At 64.3% G+C, this 21,555-nt stretch overlaps 2 protein-coding genes across 2 annotated transcripts; one reads left to right on the forward strand and one right to left on the reverse strand.

The window, feature by feature from the left end:
• Positions 1-512: 512 nt before the first annotated feature.
• DCTN2 (dynactin subunit 2) lies at positions 513-9,133 on the forward strand. The gene is made up of 14 exons (XM_075049438.1): positions 513-584; positions 1,905-1,973; positions 4,330-4,426; positions 4,538-4,599; positions 7,074-7,172; positions 7,257-7,417; positions 7,530-7,677; positions 7,761-7,826; positions 7,906-7,944; positions 8,069-8,146; positions 8,290-8,361; positions 8,477-8,579; positions 8,701-8,792; positions 8,882-9,133. Exons 1-14 carry the CDS (start codon positions 549-551, stop codon positions 8,966-8,968), a joined length of 1,209 nt encoding a protein of 402 aa, XP_074905539.1. The 5' UTR covers positions 513-548; the 3' UTR covers positions 8,969-9,133.
• A 6,919-nt stretch (positions 9,134-16,052) lies between these two features.
• PRPH (peripherin) lies at positions 16,053-20,386 on the reverse strand. Its single transcript, XM_075049906.1, has 9 exons — positions 20,333-20,386; positions 18,386-18,446; positions 18,052-18,147; positions 17,798-17,959; positions 17,599-17,724; positions 17,284-17,504; positions 16,798-16,847; positions 16,555-16,631; positions 16,053-16,459 (listed from the first exon to the last, which is right to left on the reverse strand). The coding sequence occupies exons 3-9, from the start codon at positions 18,088-18,090 to the stop codon at positions 16,412-16,414; spliced, it is 723 nt and encodes a 240-aa protein (XP_074906007.1). The 5' UTR covers positions 18,091-18,147; positions 18,386-18,446; positions 20,333-20,386; the 3' UTR covers positions 16,053-16,411.
• Between the last annotated feature and the right edge of the window lie 1,169 nt (positions 20,387-21,555).

Genomic DNA, 21,555 nt, shown 5'->3' on the forward strand with positions numbered 1-21,555 from the left:
TCCCACTCATGCCCCCCCCCCGTGTGTGCCCCCCTTGTTCATACCTATGCCCCCCCCCCCCCCCGCCGTGTGTGTGTATGTGCCCGGTGTCCCCCCCCCCTTCCCTTCCAAACACCGCGCAGGCCCCGCCCACTCGCCCTCCCTTGCCCCGCCCACTCGCCCTCCCTTGCCCCGCCCACCCGCGCTCTGCTCCCTTGCCCCGCCCACCCGCGCGCTGCTCCCTTGCCCCGCCCACCCGCGCGCTGCTCTCGCGAGACCGGCCCCGCCCGCCCCGGCCTTGCTCGGCGCTTCCCGGATCCCGGCACCGACCCCCCCCCCCCGTTACCGACCGACCCCCCCCCCCCTCCGTTACCAACCCCCCCATTACCGACAACCCCCCCTTACCCACCCCCCGTTACCGCCTCCCCCATTGCCGCCCCCCCCCCCCCGCGCTTACCGGCACCCCGTTACCGGCCCACCGTTACTAGCCCCCCCCCCCCCCCCACCCCGTTACCGGCCCGGCCCCCCCCCCCGCTTCCCCCCCCGGTCCCCGTTACCGGCCCCCGGCCATGGCCGACCCCAAATACGCCGACCTGCCCGGCATCGTGAGTGCAGGGCCGGGCCGGGGGGGAACCGGGAGCTGGGGGGGGGCGGCCTGGGGGAGAATGAGGGGATCAGGGGGATTTGGGGAGGGGGTCTGAGGGGGGTTTTGAGGAGATTGGGGGGGTTCTGAAGGGATCCAGGGGGTCTGAGGGGGTCGGGGGGTCTGAGGAGATCGAGGGGGGCCTTGGGGGTCTGAGGGGATCAGAGGGCCTGCGGGAGAATGAGGGGATCAGGGGGATTTGGGGGGGCTGATGGGGTTAGGGGGGTCTGAGGAGATTCGGGGGGGGTTCTGAGGGGACCCATGGGGTCTGAGGGGATCAGGGGGATTTGGGGGGGGGGTCTGAGGGGGATCGGGGGTGTCTGAGGGGATCACGGGGTCCTAGCAGATCGAGGGGGGGCCTTGGGGGTCTGAGGGGATCAGGGGGCCTGAGGGAGAATGAGGGGATCAGGGGGATTTGGGGGGCTGATGGGGTTAGGGGGGTCTGAGGAGATTCGGGGGGGGGTTCTGAGGGGATCAGGCGGCCTGCAGAAGAATGAGGGGATCAGGGGGATTTGGGGGGGGTCTCAGAGGGATCGGGGGTGTATGAGGGGATCATGGGGTCTGAGGAGATCAAGGGGGGGCCTTGGGGGTCTGAGGGGATCAGGGGGCCTGCGGGAGAATGGGGGGATTTGGGGGGTCTGATGGGGTTAGAGGTGGTCTGAGGAGATTGGAGGGGGGGGTCTGAGGGGATCCAGGGGGTCTGAGGGGATCAGGGGGTCTGCAGGAACTGGGGGGGGTCTGGGACAACTGTGGGGACTGAGGGGATTGGAGGGGTTTAGGGGTTCTGAGGGGATCAGGGGGGGCTCTAGGTCAGTAAGTGGGGTATTTGGGGAGACTGGGGGGGTCAGGAGAATGGAAAGTGTTGGAGGGGGCACCTGGGGGGGATTGGAGGCATTTGGGGTGTCCGGGGGGCTCTGAGGAAGCTGGGGCAGTTAGTGGGGTGACTGGGGAGCTGGGGGGTACTGCGGTTTGTCTGGGGGGCAGACAGGCATCTCTGGGGGGGTTGGGAGTAGTGGGGGTGTTTGGGGTGATTGTGGGAATCGGGGTCCATGTAAGGGCCCAGGGCGTTTGGAGGTGTCAGGGGGACAGAGGCAGTGGGGGGGGGGGGTTGGGGAAATGAGGGGTGTCCAGAAGGGATGTGGAGTCTGGGGGGGGGGGTCAGCTGCCATGGGTGTCTGTGGGCTGAGGCGATGTCAGAAGCTGTTTGGGGGTATTGGATCATAAATGGATAATAAATAGCTGAGGAGAGCTGGGGTTTCACCGGAGCCCATTTGTGCCCCAGGCCAGGAATGAACCTGACGTCTATGAGACCAGCGACGTGTCCGAGGATGACCAGGCCGACTTCGAGGCGGTAAGGCCTCACCGGGGCCCCATGCCGTGGGGTGGGGGCGAGCGAGCGAGTGTGCCCGTGCCCCCCCATCCTGCACCCGTCAGGACCGGCACCGCAGCAGGGAAACAGCTCCTGTCCCTGCACATGTCCTTGCAGTGCCACATACGTCCGTGTGTCCTCCCTCCAGAAACGTGCCACCCCCATCTGGGCTGCCACACGGTGGCTTTGGTGTGGGGTGACACCGAGGGCCCCCCTCCTCGAGGCCGGCACGGCACGAGGGGTGCACCTGGGGCTGCACAGTGACCCCTCGGCTCTGCCGGTGAGGCTGAAAGCTGACGGGTGCTCATGGATCACAGCCCAAATGGCTGCCCAGTCCAGTCCGTCCCCCCCCAGCCCTCACTTCACCAGCACGTGCTCCCAGTTGGGCCGAGCTGGGGAGGGGGCAACTGGGCCTCAGAGGCGAGATCCAGCTTTTCCCCACGGTGCAGCCAGCATTTTGTGGGGGACGTGGGGTCGGCACGGCCCCACCACGCGTGGGCTGGCGTGGCACTGTGTGCTGCACGCAGGGCAGGGGCACGCCAGGCACCCACCCCCCAATTCTGAGGGGGATAAAGAGTTCCCTTGCGAGACCCAGGGCAGCAAGACGGACTGAAATGGGTTGTTTCCACCCCAAGTTGCCCCCATCAGGCCTTGGTCATGCTGAAATGGTGCCCGAGAATAGAGCAGTGCCGCACCAGTGAGTCCCCCCAGTGTTTTCCCTCCCATGCGGCCTCACTGCAGGCAGGAGGCGAAGGGCTGACAGGGTTTTAATTGCTGTCGTCTCCTCTCCTGGGAGCCCCTCGCGCAGCTTCGTTGTGTTTCTTGGCTCTCGCGTGCTGAACTGACCTGAGTTTTCCCACCGCTCTTCCCCTCCCTGCTCCCCACCTTGCCTGGACACTAGTTTGCACAAGTAAGCCCGTTCGCTGCTTCTGGTTTGGCATGCCGTTTGTGGTTGATTTTTGCATGCGGTAGATGTGCACGGGGTCCCGTAACCGCTGCCTGTTGCCGCGTCGCCTGATCCCAGCTGTGGGTCACCCCGCCGTGGGGCAGAGGGGAGGCAGCCGGCAGTGGCTGTGGGTCCCAGGGTGTGACGTGGTGCTCCCACCACACCCCTGCTCTCCCTTGCCTTCTTTGCATCTGCCCTGCCTGACTGCACGTGCTGCCCTCCTCGTCCTTCGGGACCCCCAGTGACCCCCTGACCCCCCCCATGACGGGTCCTGCAGGGCCAGGCAGGACACGGGCAGGCGAGCGGGGCTGCGCTGAGCCCCCATCCCGGCTGCCAGCATAGCATGGGTCTGGCTGCTAAGCAAGGGACAGCTCGTGCCCCTCCAGGGACTGGCATTGGGGTTTCGCCCCCCCCCCCCAGACCCCAACCAATGCCTCCCTTCTACCCCTGGGGACCCACCAGGCATTGGGCTGCTCCATGGGGGCCCATCCTGCCCCAGGCTCTGCCCACATCTCCCTCCCCCCCGGGGCAAAAGAAGAGCCAGAGGGAGTTTATCAGAGCGGGGGCTCAGCTGCATCACCCCCAGACTCTGGCCACCCTCTGCTCCCACGCTTTCTCTGGGCACCTTGAGCACCCCTCACGGTGGCCATGACCAGCTCATCCCCGGCTGTCCCCAGCCCCGGCTGCCCCGGCGTGCCCGGCCAAGGGGTCCAGAGCCCACCGCTGCCACCGCTCTCGCAGCCGCTGCCCCCGCCACTGCCCTCGCCTCTGCGCCGCTGGCCCCCGCGTCCCACGTGGCTCCCGAGCCCTCGCACAGGGGCCAGCCCGGCAGCAGCCTCAGCGCAGGGACGTGGGAGACGGCGGGCCGTGCGTGGGACAAACCTTCTAACGCGATTTTTGTCTCTCTCTCGCCCCTCTCCTCCTAACCTTGCTCTGGCTTTCTCACCTCTGGGAAACGCAAGGAGCTGGTAAGAGCCCGTCCGTCGGCCGCCGTAACCCTGCGCTCTGCTCGCGGGCACTCGCCGCTGCCTCCCCCCAGCCGGATGACCCCCTCTAACACTGCTAGCGTTGCTCCCGCTGCTCTCACCCCTTCTTGTCCATCCACAGCGCGCCAGGGCTCCCCAAAAGCGCTTCAGGCCCTGGGGACGTGCCACATCCTGGACAGCTCTCGCTGCCCCGGCAGACCCTTTGCTGGGTTCAGTCCCTGGGTGTCAGTCCCTGGGGGCTGTGCCCCTGTCCTGGGGAGGACGGGGCTGCCTTCGTTCCCCCCCATTACTGTCCATCCTTTCCCCAGCGCCGGCCCCAGACGGCCGCCGGTGCTGCAGGGAGGCGGCAGCTCTGCCGACAAACCCTCGCGGCTGCCTCGTCCCTGACGCCGAGCGTTGTGTGCAGGAGGAGCTCACCAGCACCAGCGTGGAGCACCTCATCATCAACCCCAACGCTGCGTATGAGAAGTTCCGGGACAAGCGTCTGGGCACCAAGGGAGTGGGTGAGCTGGGGGATTCAGGGAAGGGTGGGCTGTGGGGACCCTGAGCTGACCCCAGGGAGGGCACAGCCACCCTGGGTATTTTGGGGTGACACCCTGCTCTTCCTCTTCCAGATTTCTCTGATCGCATCGGCAAGCCCAGGACAACGGGCTACGAGTCTGGGGAGTATGAAATTGTGAGTCCAGAGCGCATGAGGATGTGAACCACCCCAGTGCACGGTCCCTCATACCACTCACCCCACAGTGACATTCCTGCCCAGGGCCACAAATCACCCAGAATCACAGAAGGGTGGAGGTGGGAAGGGACCTCTGGACCATCTGGTCCAACCCCCATGCTCAGGCAGGGCCACTTAAACCCCCTTGCCCAGGACCATGTCCAGGTGGCTTCTGAATATCAAGGATGGAGACTCCACCGTCTCTCTAGGTAACTTGTGAGAAGAGCTGGGCTCTGTCCTCTTGGCACCCTCCATTCAGGTCTTGGTAAGATTCCCCAGAGCCTTCTCTTGTCCAGGCTGAACAGTCCCAGCTCTCTCAGCCTTTCCTCATAGGAGAGATGCTCCAGCCCTGTCAGCATCTTTGTGGCCCTTTGTCGGACTCTCTCCAGTATGTCCATCTCTCTCTCTTCTGTACTGGGGAGCCCAGCACTGGACACAGCAGTCCAGGTGTGGCCTCAGCAGTGCTGAGGAGAGGGGAAGGCTCACCTCCCTCGACCAGAACACTCCTAAAGCTGCCCTGGACACCGTTAGCCTTCCTTGGTGGATCATGTTTAGCTTGGTGTCCACTGGGACCCCTGGAGCCTTTTCCAGAGAGCTGCTTTCCAGCTGGGTGGTGCCCAGCATAGACTGGTGCCGGGGGCTGTTCCTCCCCAGGAGCAGGACTTCTCCTTGTTGAGCTCCATGAGGTTCCTGTTGGCCCATCTCTCCAGCCTGTCCCAGGTCCCTCTGGATGGCAACGCAACCCTCTGGCATCTCAGCCACTCCTCCCAGTGTGGCATCATCTGCAAACCTAGTGAGGGTTCACCCTGCCCCATCATCCCAATCATTAATGAAGATGTTAAAGAGGATCATACCCAGCATTGACCCCTGGGGCACACTGGTTGTACTGGCCTCCAACTAGACTTTGGGCTGACGATCATCACCCGATGGGCTTTGCTGTTGGGGCAGTTTCAATCCACCTCACTGCCTGCTCATCCAGCCCAGATTGCAACACCTTCTCTTGGAGGATCTTATGGGAGATGGCTTTCCTGAGGTCCCGGTAGACAATACCCACTGCTCTCTTCTTGTCTACCAGGCTGGTCACTTCATTGGAGAAGTTGATCAAGTTGGTGGAGCATGACTTCCCCTTGGTGAAGCCATGCTGCTTGCTTTTCATGTTTTTTCTGTTGTTCATGTGCCTGGAAAGGGTTTCCAGGAGTAGATGTTCATTGCCTTCCCAGGGAAGAAGGTGCGGCTGACCAGCCTATGGTTCCCTGGGTCCTCCTTCTTGCCCTCCTTGAAGGTGGAGGTGACATTGGCATTCCTCCCATCCTCTGGCACTTCTCCTAGTCACCATGACCCATCAAAGATTATCGAGAGTGGCCTTGCAATGTCATCAGACAGATCCCTCAGCCCTCGCTGGTGCATCCCACCTGTGCCCATGCACTTCCGTCTGTCCCATTTCCTTAAGCGTTCCCTGAGCTGATCCTCTTCCACCAAGCGTACATCTGCCTTGTGCCAGCCTTCCCCTGGACGCTGTCACCAGGGCTTCCTGATGGCCGGTCGGGCCGGTTGAGACAGAGGTGAAGGTGGCCTTCAGTGCCTCAGCCTGTCCCATGTGGGATGTCCCCAGGTTCCCCACCTCGTTCAGCAGCGGCCCCCCGTTTTCCCTTGCCATCCTTCAGGTACCTGGGTGCTCACAGAAGCCTTGCTTGTTGCCTTGGACATCCGCAGGCAGGTTGAGTTCCAGCTGGGCTTTGGCTTTCCTAACCTCCTCCCTGGCTTCTTGGGCAACATCCCTCTCCTCTTCCCAGGTTCCCTGTCCCTGCTCCATCTTCTGCCTCCTTCCTTTCTGTGTCCAGGTTTGGCTGGGAGGCCTTGTTCACCCAGACAGCCTCCTGGCTTTTTTGCCCAACAGCCCACCCATTGGGATGGAGCGCTCTGGAGCTTGGAGGAGGTGATCCCTGAATATCAACCAGCTTTCTAGGGCCCCTCTTCCCTCTATTGCCTGATCCCAGGGGACTCTTCCAAGCAGACCTTTGAAGAGGCTGGAGTCTGCTCTCCTGAAGCCCAGGGCTGTGACCCCCCCCACTCCTCCCCACCCTCAGCATCCTGAACTCCACCGTCTCGTGGTCGCTGCAGCCCAGGCTGCCTTTGACCTCCACATTCCCAACGAGCCCCTCCTCGTTGGTGAAGATGAGCTCCAGCGGAGCCCCTCTTCTTGTTGGCTTCTCTGTCACTTGAAGGAGGAGGACATTGTCATCGGTGCCCTTAGGAGCCTCCTGAGCTGCTCGTGTCCTGCTGTGTTGTCCCTCCAGCAGGTCTTTTTGAAGACGGGCGGGCACTGAGGGGAGTTGGGTACCAGCATCCTACCCACCACCTCCTGCCCTGGGTGCCTGGTGCGCGGGCAGGCCCTGAGCCCCTGCCTGATCCCCCCCCCGTTCCTCTCTCTGCAGCTCGGCGAGGGTCTTGGTGCCAAAGAGACACCCCAGCAGCGGTACCAGCGGCTGCAGCATGAAGTGCAGGAGCTGGTTAGGGAAGTGGAGCAGATCCAGGTGAGCATCACCCCTCCCCTGGGGACCGGTGGGGAGGCTGTCCTGGGGTGGGGGTGACACAGCCACCTTTCTTCCCCCCGACAGAGCACGGTGAAGGAGGCGGCAGTGGAGGAGGAGCTGACACCCGTGGCCTTCACCAGGCAGATTGAGGGCCTGAAGCAGCAGCTGGTCTCCAGCCACCTGGAGAAGCTGCTGGGTCCTGCGGCAGCCATAGACTTCACAGATCCTGAAAGTGCCCTGGCCAAGTGAGTGGGGTCCCAGGACCCCTGGGGTCGCAGCTCGGGGAGCGGGGGAAGGATGGCAGCATCCCCATGGGGTGGTGCTGGGGCCCCATGCCCACCTTTGCCCCCTGCCCAGGCGCCTGCTGCAGCAGCTGGAGGCGGCGAAGTGCAGCAAGGCGGCACCAGGGAAGACCCCCGCCAAAGCCCCGGCTCTCACCGGAGACTCCGTCGCCATTGAGCTGTTCTGCCAGCCGGAGCAGGACCACTTTGCCCAGACTGCCAAGGTGAGCTTGGAGCGGGGGGACAGACGCTGCACCTGACCGCAAAATGGGGTGTCCTGCCATCTCACCCCCTCACCTCCCCCCAGATCACAGAACTGGAGAAGCGTCTGGCACAGCTGGAGGCGACGGTGCAGTGTGAGCCCGACAGCCAGGTGAGGGGCCACGGGTGCTTGCCCTGCCACTCTCCTGCCCCCCCATCCTGCCCCACTGATGCAGTTTCCTTCCCCACAGAACCCGCTGTTGGTGGGGCCGAAGGGCACCAGCCTCGTGGTGAGTCAGGCAGGGGCTGGGGGCGTGCAGGGTCCCTTTCCCCCACCCCGTGCTCATAGCACTTGGTGGGGGGGCAGCCCCTGGGTGCTGCCGTGTCCCCCCTCACCCTGCTGTCTGTCCCCAGGAGACAGTGCAGGTCCTGCAGGCCAAGGTGAACATCCTGGACGTGGCCGTGCTGGACCAAGTGGAAGCCCGGCTGCAGGTGAGGGGGGGTCGGAAGGAGGGAACTGCACGGTGGGTGTCAGGAGGCCGTGGGAGAGCCATGGGATGGCAGTGGCCAAGGCCATGAAATTGGGAGTGGGCAGTGCTGGATTTGGGGTCTCACTTCTGCTGCCCCCTCCCCAGAGCGTCCTGGGGAAAGTCAATGAAATAGCCAAGCACAAGGCAACTGTGCAAGATGCTGACACGCAGAGCAAGGTAAGAGCTGGAGGGGTAGGCCCCCCCAAAGGCAAGCCTGGCATGGTGGGGGGACATATGGAGCCCCCCCTCCAGACTGTGCTCACCCCCCCTTCTTGCCCTGGCCCATCCCCAGATCCACCAGATCTACGAGATGATGCAGCGCTGGGATGGCGTGGCCAGCACCTTGCCTGACGTTGCACAGAGGCTGGTGACCGTCAGGGACCTGCACGAGCAAGGTGAGGGGCTGGAGGGGATGTTGGGGACAGCGGCGTGGTGTCCCTGGGAGCATCTCGGGGGGGGGGGGCAGGGGTCATGCTGCTCCCCCCCACCAGCACTGAGCTTTCTCCTCCCTCCCAGCCACGCAGTTCGGGCAGGTCCTTATGCACTTGGACAGCACGCAGCAGGAGATAGCTGGTGCTCTCAAGGACAACACTGTGCTGCTGGCAGAGGTGGGTCCCACCAACACCCGCTGGGGTGGAGTGGGGTCCCCATCCTGCCCCCCCCCTGCTCACCCCCTTCCCCACTCACACCCCCCCAGGTCCAGAAGACAATGAAAGAAAACCTGGCGGTCGTAGAGGACAGCTTTGCCGACATAGATGCCCGTATCAAACGGCTTCAGAAGTGATGGCACCCTGGAGACCCCTCTGCACCGGGCACCCCTGCCCACCCCTGGGGCCCTGCGACCCCCTGGGTATCGCTCCCTCCCCCCGCAGGTACCAGCCCCTGCTTGTACATACCCTGGCTCTGCCCCCCTGCCCAGCCTGGGGGCTGGAGGGGTCCTCCCCACCCCTCCATTCCCACCTAAGGGGGGGGTGTCTCTGTACTCCCCCCCAATTTACCCCAATAAACAGCTCAGCTCAAAGTGCATCCGTGTCGGGCATCTCCTTTGGGCTGTGGGGCATGAGTGGGGCCCAGCCACCGGGTTTTAAATGCATCTTTTAAAGGCACGTGACCATACGAGCCACCCCTGTGCACGGTCCCTCCGGGCCACCACGGATGGCAAGCGCGGCGCTGCTGCAGCCGAGGAGCAGGGCGATGGCGCGGCAATCCATCTGGGCGACGGTCTGTCCGTCCAGCAAGCGGGTGCCCGCTCCGTGCCCCGTGTACCTCCGGGGAGAAGTCCCCCCGGGTGAGCCCCAGCTGCCCTCGTACACCCCTGGGGTGATGCTCCTGCAGAGAGGTCGTGCTCCGGGTGGGCTGCCTGCAGCCGCTCTGGCCTCAGGATGGCTCCTGTCCCCCCCCTCCAGCCAGCCTCGCTGCGGATGAGCTGGTGAGAAGGGCTGGGGGGCACAGACCACCCCCCCAACCCCTGCAAGATCTCCACCCGCCTCTCAAACCAGCCCCGAAATCATTCCTCGGTGCCCGGAGGTTGCTGCGCGGGTTGAGGATGAAGAAGGTGCCGCTGGGGTTCGCGCCGCGGCTCAGCACGGACCCTGACTGCTGCCAAAGGGGGCAGACAAATGGGTCCCAGCCCAGTGCAAGGTTTGGGGGTTCCCCCAAACCCCGGAGCTGGGGTACACAGGGTCCCCCATCCTCTCACCTCCTGTACCAGGGAGCAGCCGAGCAGGAAGCGCAAGGAAGGGAGCCTGGATACAGGCACAGCCTTCAGGCACACCATGCTCTCCCAGGGCAGCTTCTGCAGGTGCTGGGAGGACGAGGAGGAGGAGGAAGGCGTGAGCAGGAGGGAGGCAGCGGAGCCAGGAGAAGGTGAAGCAGGAGCTGGGGTCTCACCTTATCCAGAACCAGGACGAGGGAGCCATCCGTCTGCGTGGCGCAGGCTCTCCGCTCCTCCACCACCTCCTGCGAGAGGAGCTGAGCCTTGCGGGGCTGCGCTGGGCAGAGGCCGAAGGCCAGGGCTGGCGCGTCGCAGGGGCCGAGGAGGGGAGCGGCGTTTAGCACTACCTGTGGGGAGGAGGAAGGGGTGAGCGTCAGCAAAGTCGGGGCTCAGGTCCCCCAAACCCTGCTCCAGCCCGGGCACTTTGAGCAGGATGGGATGCGAGTCCCTCCAGCCGCACTGGCAGAGCTGGGTGTGCAAATGGGCGGCTTCCTCTGCCAGACTGGGCTTGGGGGCGGTGGGGATCAGGCCCCCCCCTCCAGCAGCCCAGCACCTGCATCTCCAGCGTCTCGATGAGGCTGTGCGAGAGGTCAGAGAGTCACCGGGGGGCTCCCGATCCCCCAACCCCCTCTGAAGTGTGCCCCACGTCAGGGCGCAGGGCAGTTTTCCCCCACCTTCATCCTGCGGTCCAGCTCGGAGCAGCGCAGCCACCACTCCCGCTTGTCCATACAGCTGTTGGCTTCCTTCTGCTCCCGGATGGCGTCGAAATCGCTCAGCACCGAGCGCAGCAGGTCCTGGAGGAGGAAGGGAGCCATGATCTGAGCCCCAAACATGGCTGGGCTGCCCCTCTCCCGTCCCTGCCCTCACCTTGGCGAGCGCGGTGGGGATGCGGATGTTCACAGGAGCGGTGCCCTTCTCCAGCCGTGCCAGCAGCGTGTCCCCTACGGAGCCAGGCTGGATGCTGACGAGGGTCAACACGCACACCGTCACCCCTGAAAGTCAGACCCAGACCTTAAGGACAGCCCCAAGGGCACCATCCGTCACTCCGCACCCTCCCGGGCGATGAGCTGCCCGGTCCCTGTGCTCCCATCAGCGCTGACCGCTGGGGATCTGCTGCAGCTGCGTCCAGAAGCTGCCCCGCTCCTCAGACCCCATCCCCGTGGGGCTGAACGTGAAAAGTCTCTGGAGCTCGGCGAGGTGGTGGCTGCGCTGGGCAGCGCTCCCCTCCTGCAAGGAGAGCCCCCGGAGCTGCTCGGCCACGTCCCCCCGCTGACTTCTTTTCTTTGCTGCAGAGGGAAAAGCAGTCGGGGGGGAGAACCACCCCAAAATCGCCTTTGCTGGGGCTCTTTGTTGGGTGAGCCCCTTCTCTGTGATGCTCTGGGGATGAAGGGAGGGGAGACCGAGGGACTCACTGAATCTTCCTGTGGATGATGCTGAGCAGCTGATGGCGAGTGGTGACGGAGACCGACTCGGAGAGCAGGTACGCGGTGAGGAGGGGGTCCTGGTTCCCCGTGGCCAGAGCCAGGAGCTGGCAGAGCTGGCTGTAGAGTGCACCAGGACAGCAGTGGCTGATGCAGTTGAAAGCGTCTTTCGGGAGCTCAAGGACTGTGTCCAGCAAGGAGACATCTGGAAGGGACAAAGCAGCAAAACTCCGGGGCAGGATCAGCCGCTGAGCCCTTGGGCAACACTGAGCCGCAGCAAGGGGAGGTGGAGCAGAGGGGACAGACCTGGCGTCCCCAGCACGGCCACCAGCTCCCAGTCCAAGACCGGCATCCCACACCCTGGAGGCTTGCAGACCACCCCCATGTTACCCTTGGGCAGCAGCCTGACGCCCACCCAGCCGCTCACCCGCTCCCCCTCCGGAGGAAACGGGGAGGAAATAGGACAAAAACCGCTGCGTGGGTCAAGATCAAGACAGGGAGGTCGCTCACCAGTTACCAGCCCAGCCAGAACAAACCCAATTTGGGGAAAATTAACTTGTTACCAATTAAAATAGATTTGGGTGGGCAGAAAGCCATGTCCTCCACACTCGCCAGAATGGATGTGGCAACCCAGCGGGAGCTCCCATGAAACCGCGCAGCCGTCCAGCTCTCAGGCTGCAGGGAGTGCCAGAGCCTTTCCCTACGAACGGATGGCAGTAGTGAGAACAGCCGTGTGAGGTGTCACCAAGTGGATGATCTGCTCGGCGGTGGCAGAGCTGCAGGAGGAAGCAGAAAGGTGAAGGAGCATCGGGGAGTCTAAGAAAGACTGCTGGAACCATGCTCTGCCCTCCCTCGAACAGAAACATGAAGAGACACCAAAAAAAGCCAAGACCTAGGGGATCCTGTGCCCTCCCCCTGCCAGGCTGACGGCAGTAGCTGAAAGGAAAGGAGTGAACGGAGGCAAGGCCGTGCTGGAGAACCCCCCTCCTTGCCCACCTCGCCTTCCAGGTCCCTCTGTACAATGGGCATGAGGCTCAGGATGGGGAAGACCAGTCAACGGAGGATGTGGATGACGGGCCAGCTACGCCAGAGGTGTTGCCGTGGTCAGAAAGACCTACCCCCGTATCACGACCACCTCCGCGAGGAAGACAAGAGGGGTTAGGGTTGTGGGTGACTCCCTTCTGAGGGGAACGCAGGGTGCGAGACGCCGGACAGAGCCTCCTCTTTGGGAAACCTGCTGCCTCCCTGGGGCCCGGGTTAAGGACAGCACGAGGAAACTTCCCAGCCTGGGAAGCTATTGGCCATGACTGTTCTTCCATGTGGGTGGCCGTGAAGCCCCAACACATAGTCCAAGGGCAATCAAAAGAGACTTCGAGGCCTTGGGATGGTTGGGAAGGGAGTCTGGAGCACGGCTTGGTTTTCCCTCGCTCCTTCCAGTTGCGGGCAACGACATTGGAAGAAACAGGCGGACCCAGTCTATTAATACGTGGCTCTGGGGCTGGTGTCACCAACAGAATTTGGGGTTTTTTTGGATAATGGGATGGCCTACGCAGCACCAGGCCCGCTGGTGTCAGATGGGATTCGCCTTTCTCAAAGGGGGAAGAGGGCCTTTGCTCACGAGCTAGCGGGGCTCATTGACAGAGCTGTAAACTAGACTTGGAGGGGAGTGGGATGAAATCAGGCTTGCCCGTGACAAGCTGTGGGATAACACACCAAGGTTAGAGGGACGAGGTTCTGGCAAGGACCCTCAGCCTGTTGCTCTGAGACATGCTGGGTACACTGGAGCACACTGGAAGGCTTACGGAGACAAAAATTAAAACTCCTTTCCCCAGTGCTGGGGAGCAGCCCCTTCTCCTCCTCAGTTGTTTTCCCCTCTGTCCGTACAGTGGGTTTTACCCATTTTAAATATGTTTTTGCAGAGCTGCTACGGACTGAAAGGCTCAGCTTTGTCTTTCCTCCCCCCACAGCTCCCCAGCACCAAAACCTCCCTACCCACACTGGGCTGGGTGCTCACCGCCAGCTGTGGGGACAGCCCGGTGCAATGTGGGTCGGTGGCAGGGGGACCCCCCCCACGCAATGGTGACAATTGTGCAGGGACTGCTGTGGGGTGAGTGCACAGGATCCCTTCTGCAATGGGTGCCGGTGTGCGAGGGCCCCTGTGCAATGGTGGTGATCGTGCAGGGACCCTCGTGCAACGAGGGGTGGGTGCAACCCTCAGTATAAGGGGGCTGGGGGGGGGGGGCAGCTCTCCTGGCCGGCAGCGGCGGCGTCCCATAGCCCCGTACACAGGGACACCTCTCCAAGTGACTCCTCAAGGTGGAAAAATTCCTTGTCGCAACAGATTCTCGGTAAGTGATCAACGGCATGGCAAACTCGCAAAGCCTGGCTAAGCGATACCAAGGCTTAATTGCCCACCCATCATCCTTTAGATATAAACTGTTGACCAAGTCTGGGACAAGAATTGGATCCAGCTGCACCTAGACTCCTCTCTGGGAAGGAGTTTAGAAAGCAAGGGCGTTCTTTCCCAACCCCGTGACTCAACGGGAGGGTCTCCCTGACCTGTCCCCTCTGCCGTAAGTAACCAAGTGTAGGCTGGCATCGAATCTCATTAAGCCACTGTCCCATTCACCACCGAACTTCCCTCTATCAGGAGGTTGTTGCTTCTCTCTTAGGAGTGAAGTCCATAGCTCCATCCACCACAAACTGCCGTAGTCGGCTGAATAGCAAGTAGTATTGCTGATTATTTACGTAGGCATGTATCAAATCCGAGTCCCAACTTCTCAGAAGAATGGTGTCACGACCCAGACTGGACAGACCAGGGAGACATGTTTAATTCGAAATTCCCTCAGGCTAAATTAAGGTGAAATGACACCAAATGATCAGTTAAAGATTTTATTTATGACAAGCAAACTGAACTGGGGAGGCATGGTAGTAGGTGGCAGGGTTTCTCACAACAGGAATTGGCATAAGACTACTTCTGTAAACCGTGTAACCATATACAACGATTCAGGGAATAAGGAGATCCCTCCCGTTGAGTCCCGAGGTTCAGAGCAGACCCCCTCGCTTTCCAGACTCCTCCTCAGAGAAGGGTCTAGGGGCAGCCGGATCCACTCTTAGTCTCAGACTTGGTCAACGGTTTATATCTTGAAACGGATGAGGTGTAGGGATTGTGGAAAGGGGAAAGGAAAGAGAGAAGAAGACAGAGAGAGGGAAAGGAAGAGAGAAAGATTTCACCAGTCCGGGGTCCAGCGTTGGTTCAGTCAGCCGAGGGGTCCAATCCTGGTGGGCTTGTGCACCCGGGGCTTCAGTTTGTGTCCTTTTATCATCCTTGCCCCTCCTTCGGGCAGGCACCCGAACTCGTCAGGTTAATGAGCAGTTCGTGAGCCTTCGGGCTTGGGGGTCGTTTGTGGAGTAACTTCTCCTTCCCTGCAGACGTGGCCGTTGTTTGATCTTTGTATCAGAACAGCTTATCAGAACAGGGAGCTGCGCACCCTCCAGCACGCCCTCCCCCTCCTGTTGCTGTGTCTGAGCTGATGGGCTCTTCACCTCGGTTCCTCGCTGTGCAGGGTTTGTCTTTAAGCTGAACTTGCCCCACCACAATGTTTGAGACATCAACTCTTTTCAGTCTCTCACAAATGGGCTCCTGACAATTAGCGTAACCGGGAAGTCGCTGAAGACGGGTTAAAGGCCATTTAGGGTGGCAGAGCTGCTGGAAAAGGGACAGGAGCGATCTGCAAGATCAAACTGCTCCATCCCCGACATCATCTTCCTCCCCGGAGCCGTCTCTTGCCGGGGCTCGGCAGCCCCAATTCCCCAGCCTGTCCCCATAGCCGAGGGGTTCCAGCCCTCCGGTCATTTTGTGGCCACCTCGACCCACTCCCGCTGGTCCCGTCCCGAGCGAACGCCGGCAAGGAACCGAGAGACCACCGACCAGAAAACAGGGATTGGGCTTGGGAACCGGCCAAGCCCACACCCCTGCCAAATCTTTTCGGGGGTCCCCAGGCTGCCGGGCACCCCCCTGGCCCCAGCCGGCAGAAGCCACGTCCTCCTGGTCAGTGGCCACGCCATGGTGACACCGGCCCACGGCCACGCAGGGACAGGGCTGGGGTCTGGGGTCTGCAGGGCTCGGGTGGGGGGACCCGGCATCCCATGGCTCCGCTCCCACCCCGGGGACCCCAAACACCCCCAGGGCAGGCAGTGTCCCCAGCGTGCGATGATGGGGGAGGCTTGTGTCCCTGCATCCCCCCACCTCCCCAGCATGATCATCCCCTCCCCAATGCCAACCCCCACATGGTGTCCCCAACCTCCCGAGAAACACTCTTGTCCCCAAATGTCCCCCCCCTCCACCCCCAGGGTCCCTCCCTGACCCCAGGATCAGGGCCACGCTCCCACCATCCCCTGCCCAGCACCATGGTGGGTGCCCCCCACCCTATGCAGGCACCCCCCTGGCCAGGGTGCTTCCCCCAAGCCTGGCCCCCACCCCAGGTACTGGCCGCCCCCCCCCCAGACCTGCAGCCCCTCAACCCCCCCCACTGGCTTCATCCAGCACCGGGCACCCCCCCCACTCTCCCCCTGCCCAGGAATGACTCAGCCCCCTCCTCACCACAGCCTTTATTTGCCACTCAAGCAGGATGGGGACATTGGGGGGCAGCCCCCAGAACCCCCCCAAACCCCCCCAGCCAGGCTCTGCACCCCTTCCCACCCCCAGCCCCCCCCAAGGGCCCAGGGCTGGCAGCTGGGCAGAGACACGGGGAGGGGACAGGGCCCGGGGCCCACCGGAGCCCCCCCAATCCCGGTGACAACCGGTGCTGCCACCATCGGCGGGAGGGGAGCCGGGACCCCCCCGGGCCCTGGGTCCAGGGTGGCGCAGGAGACACTTGCTAAATGTTAAACACAAAGGAGGTTCCAGCAGGGAAAAAAAAAATAAATGGGGAGGGGGACAAGGCACAGGGATGAGCCGCAGCGTTGCCCCATGGTGCTGGCAGTGGGAAGGGGGCGGGGGGGGGGGGGCAGCTGGCCCCACGCTCTGCTCCCTGACCCACGCGGGAGTCGGGTGGTGCAGGATGGGTGCCGGCGTGGCAGGTCCCCTCCGTCACTTCCCCGGCTCCGCTCGCTCCTTGTGTGACTCCGTCACTACCTGCTGTTGGGGGGGGGGGGGAGAAAGTGGGGGTCAGCCCCATGGTGGGGTCAGCCCCCTCCTCCCCCAGGTAGGGCCCTGCAGCCCCCAATCCTCACCTGCCCGTCCCGCGTCTCGATGGTTTTGATGAGCACCATCCTCCGCACCGGGCTCTCCGCAGGCTGCGGCTCCAGCACTGGGGCACAAAGACGCCATCAGCCCCCCCTGTGTCCCCCCCCGGGGTGCGGGGCCCCCCCAGGGCAGGGCCACAGGGACCCACTTGCACCCCCGTGGGGTCTGTGCCCCAAAAGAGGGAGAAAAGACCCCCAGACAGGATGGGGGACCCCCAGCCCCCCCCTCACCTGAGCTTCTCGTGCTGAAGGAGGTGGCAGGGTACAGGGGGACGGTGATCCTGGTGGAGGGGGGGAGAAGGGGGTGAGGGGGGGGGCTGGGCCTCCCAGGCATCACTGGTGACCCTGACCCACACCATTAAGTCCGTGACCCACACCACAGCTGATCTGTGCCGGGCCAGGCTGTGCCAGGCTGGCTGCGGGCTGTGCCCGTGGGCTCCCGGGCATGGGGCCAGCAAGGATTCGGCGGCAACCCCCCCACCATCGTGCCTTCCCCCTGACCTTGCCTTTATCTCAGCAGCCAGAAGCTCCCGTGGGAATTTTTTGTTTGCCCAGAGCTGCCTCCTCGCAAGAAAATCCCATAACAACCAGCATGACCCAATGCAGGGCGGGGGGGACACACACACACCACCACCCCCGGCCAGATTCTGCACCCCGGCAGTGATGGGGACGTGAAACTGTGTGTGAGCCTCCCACCACGGGGCAGAGCAGCCTCACCGGCTCTCCTCGCCCTCCAGCAGCTTGCGGTACGTGGCGATCTCGATATCCAGGGCCATCTTGACGTTGAGCAGGTCCTGGTACTCACGCAGGTGCCGCGCCATCTCCTCCTTCATCTGCTGGATTTCTTGCTCCAGCCGCCCCACCACGTCCTGGTAACTCCCGATCTCCTCCCCAAATTCATCCTCCATCTCCCGCATCTGCCGCTGCAGTGCTTCGTTCTGGGGTGGGGAGGAGAAATGGTTGTGCGGGGTCGGGGCGAGGGGTCCGGTGCCCGCACCCCCACCCCGGACACCCACCCCCCGCAGCTCTCACCATGCCCTTCAGCCCGTCCACCTCGCAGGTGAGGCTCTGGATCTGCCGCCGCGACTCGTTCATCTCCTGCTTGGCCAGCTGCAGGGCCTCGTGGTTGCGGTTGGCCGCGTCCGAAAGGTCGGCAAACTGCGAGGGCCGGGGGAGTCAGGGCTGCCGGGGTGCCCCGGCCCCCCCAGTCTCCCCCCCCAGCCCCGGGTACCTTCGACTTGTACCATTCCTCGGCTTCCTGAAGGTTCTTCACGGCGATGCTCTCGTACTGGGTGCGGATCTCCCGCAGCGCGGCCGTCAGCTCCGGCTTGCAGACCTCCACCTCCACCTGCACCGCCGGGCTCGGGGCGCTCACCTCCAGGTCCCGCAGCTCCTGCGAGGACACGCGGACCGTCACCCTGCGGCACACGGACCAGACCCTCTCCCCACCCCCCCCACCCCACTCCACCCACCCCGGCCCCCCACCTCCTCATGCAGCTTCTTGAGAAAGCCGATTTCGTCCATCAGCAGCTCGACCTTGCGCTCCAGCTCCAGGCGAGACAGCGTGGCATCGTCCACGTCCTGCGGGGAGAGGCCAGGCTGAGCTGTGGGACAGCTCGGAGGGGACAGAACCCCCCCGGACCGCCCGGTATGGTGCAGGATGGGGAGCACTGGGCATCGCTGGGGCCGTCACATGAGTGGGCTGCCGGGTCAGGAGCCGTGCGTAGGGCAGGGGCATCACTGGTGTGCACTGTACTGGGGGGAACGTGGTAATGGGGACTGTAGGGGGTGGGGGGACGGACCCTCCCAGCCCCCTCACCTTGCGGAACAGCACCAGGCTCTTCTCCGCATCCTCCCGTTTCTGCGTCTCATCCTCCAGCCTGGGAAGAACGGGGATGAGAAGGAGGTGGGGGACAGGGTGTAGACCCCCTCCTCATGCCTCCTGCTGCCTGGGGCCCCCCTGCCCTGCCGCAGACCCCCCCCCTTCCCACTGCAGGCACACAGGGATGGAGGAGGAGGAGGAAGAGAAGCCCCCCAAGCCTGAGCCACCCCCAAGGGCCTGGGCTGGCCTCAGCCCCGGGAAGGGGCAGCCCTGGGGTGTCCCTGTCCCTGCACAGCCAGGGCAGGACCAGCCCCTCCCGCAGGACCCCAACATCCTGGGGGACCCCCCCCCCCGGAGCCCCATCACACCACCCCGGGGCTGCGGGGCCATGACCCCACTGCAGCCCCCCCCAGGACCCCCCCCCCCGGAGCCCCATCACACCACCCCGGGGCTGCGGGGCCATGACCCCACTGCAGCCCCCCCCAGGACCCCTCACTGGGCCATGCTCCTCCCAGGGGGGAGGTCCAGCCCTGCCCCAGTCCCATCTCCCCCCTCACTGCTCGTCCCAGTCCACTCCCAGTGCCCCCACCCTGCAATGCCCCTCCCAGTGCCCCGCCCTTCCGCAGAGCTCTGCTCTCCCAGTCCCCACCCTGAGACCCCACCCAGCGCCCCGCCCCTCCCAGTGCCCCCCCCCCCCCGTGCATCCCGGGTGCTTTTTCCAGCGTCTGCTGGATGCACCCCCGGCCCCCTCCCCAGTACACCCAGTGCATCCCCCGGTCCCCTCCCCGATCTGTAGCCGGCCCCTCCCCAGCGCACCCCAGTACCTGCCGCGCTCCCCTCCCCACTGTCTCCGGGGCACCCCCCGGGCCCCAGCGCAACATCTCCGGGGCACCCTCCATCCCCATCCCGCTGCATCCCCTGTTCCCATCCCAATACACGGTCGGCCCCTCTCCGGTGCATCCCCTGGTCCCCATCCCAGGGCATCCCCCCATCTCCATCCCACTGACATCCCCCATCCGGGGGCATCCCCCCAAATCCCGGGGCATCCTCCCCAATCCCACTGACATCCCCCATCCTGGTGCATACCCTCCATCCCCATCCCACTGACGTCCCGCATCCCCCATTCCCCCATTCCCATCCCGGGCATCCTTCATCCCGGTGCATCCTCCCATCTCCATCCCACTGACATCCCAGATCCGGGGGCATTCCCCCCAATCCCGGGGCATCCTCCCCATCCCACTGACACCCCCCCATTCCCATCCTGGGCATCCCTCATCCTGGAGCATCCTCCCATCCCCATCCCACTGACATCCCCCATCCCCCCATTCCCATCCCGGGCATCCTTCATCCCGGTGCATCCTCCCAGCCCCATCCCACTGACATCCCTCATCCCGACGCATCCTCCCATCTCCATCCCACTGACATCCCCCATTCCCATCCCGGGCATCCTTCATCCCGGTGCATCCTCCCAGCCCCATCCCACTGACATCCCTCATCCCGACGCATCCTCCCATCTCCATCCCACTGACATCCCCCATTCCCATCCCGGGCATCCTTCATCCCGGTGCATCCTCCCATCCCTATCCCACTCACATCCCCCATCCGGGGGCATCCCCCCCCAATCCCGGGGCATCCTCCCCATCCCACTGACACCCCCCCCCCCATTCCCATCCCGGGCATCCTTCATCCTGGAGCATCCTCCCATCCCCATCCCACTGACATCCCTCATCCCAGTGCATCCTCCCATCTCCATCCCAATGACATCCCCCATCCGGGGGCATCCCCCCCCCCCCATCCCAGGGCATCCCCCATCCTGTGGCATCCCCCCCATCCCACTGCCATCCCCCCCCCTCCCCACCCCACTGCCTCCCACGGTACACCCCCCCATCCCCACGCCCCCCCCCCCCTCCACTGCATCCCCCGACCCCCCCACCGCCCACCCACCGCTGCCGGAGGGCCGCTAAATCAGCGGCCAACCCGTCTCTCTCGGCCTGGAGCCGGTCACGGTCCCGACCGAGATGCTGCAGCCGTTCCCGCAGCCCCCGCAGCTCCCCCTGCACCAGCCCGGCGGTCCGGGGAACGGTAGCGGCGGCGGCGGCTCGGCCCAAGGCGTTTCGTAAAGCTCCGTTTTGCCGTTCCAGAGCTCGCACCCGTTCTAAGAAAGCGGCGAAACGATCGTTAAGGGCAGCCAGTTCTTCCCGTTCGGCGTTCCGAGCCGCCGCCGCTCCCGCCAGCCGCCCCGGAGCCGCGGTGAGGGGCGGCGGCTCCCCCGGGGTACGACGCCGGAGCGGGGGGCGGCCGCCGCGGTTCATGGCCGGGACCGGGGAGGGCGGTGGCCGCCGGTACCGGCTGTTTATAGCGGGAGGCGGCTCCGCCCCGCCGGGGGGACCCGGGGGTGAGCGAGAGAGGGGAGGGGTCTCCCGGTCCGGGGAGGGGGGGGGGGGGCATGGAAAGGGTCCGGGGATGCTCCGGGGGAGGCAGAACTCTGCTCGGGCGGAGGGAGAGGGGCTGGGGGACACTGTGGGGTGGGCAGTACTGGGGGGGGATGGGGGTCGACCCCCCCCCGAAGGAGGGTGGGGAGAGGGGGTATGGGTGCAGACCCCCCACCCCACCCCACCCGGGATGCAGAGAGGGGCTGGGGGCTGCAGGGTGAGCCCCAGTTTCAGACACCCCATCTCACCTGGGTCCCATCCTGCCCGGGATGCTGAGCTTCATGGAGCAGGCAATGCAGACCCTGCCCATCCCAGCACCCAGGGAGAGGTGGGGGGGGCCCTGTCCCCATCACCCCCCCCCCCCCTATTTTGAAGGGGCAGCCATGACTCGGCGCTGTTGGAGCCGCCCTGCCCAGGGGCAGCGCTGGTTAATGGGCTCTGGCCCCCCCTGGATGGTGAGGGCAGCACTTACGGGAAGGCTGCGGGGGTGTCCTTCCCACCCAGGACCCCCCCACCCCACCCCAGCTCTGCAGAGCACCCAGCAGAAACCAGCTCCATGCCAGGAGCAGCACGACACCACGTACAGCCCGTCTGCACCAGCCGTGCCCAGGGCCGGATCCTGCCCACGCACTCGGGGCTGGAGGGCATCTGACGGGGCAGGTGAGGACAGCCCTGGCCCGAGCAGGAGCACAGCACTGGGTGGTCCCAGCCTCCCTGGGGGGCTGTTCCCAGGGG

This window comes from Buteo buteo, chromosome 17 (genome assembly GCF_964188355.1).
Source record: "Buteo buteo chromosome 17, bButBut1.hap1.1, whole genome shotgun sequence".
In the NCBI taxonomy this organism is placed as follows: Eukaryota; Metazoa; Chordata; class Aves; order Accipitriformes; family Accipitridae; genus Buteo; species Buteo buteo.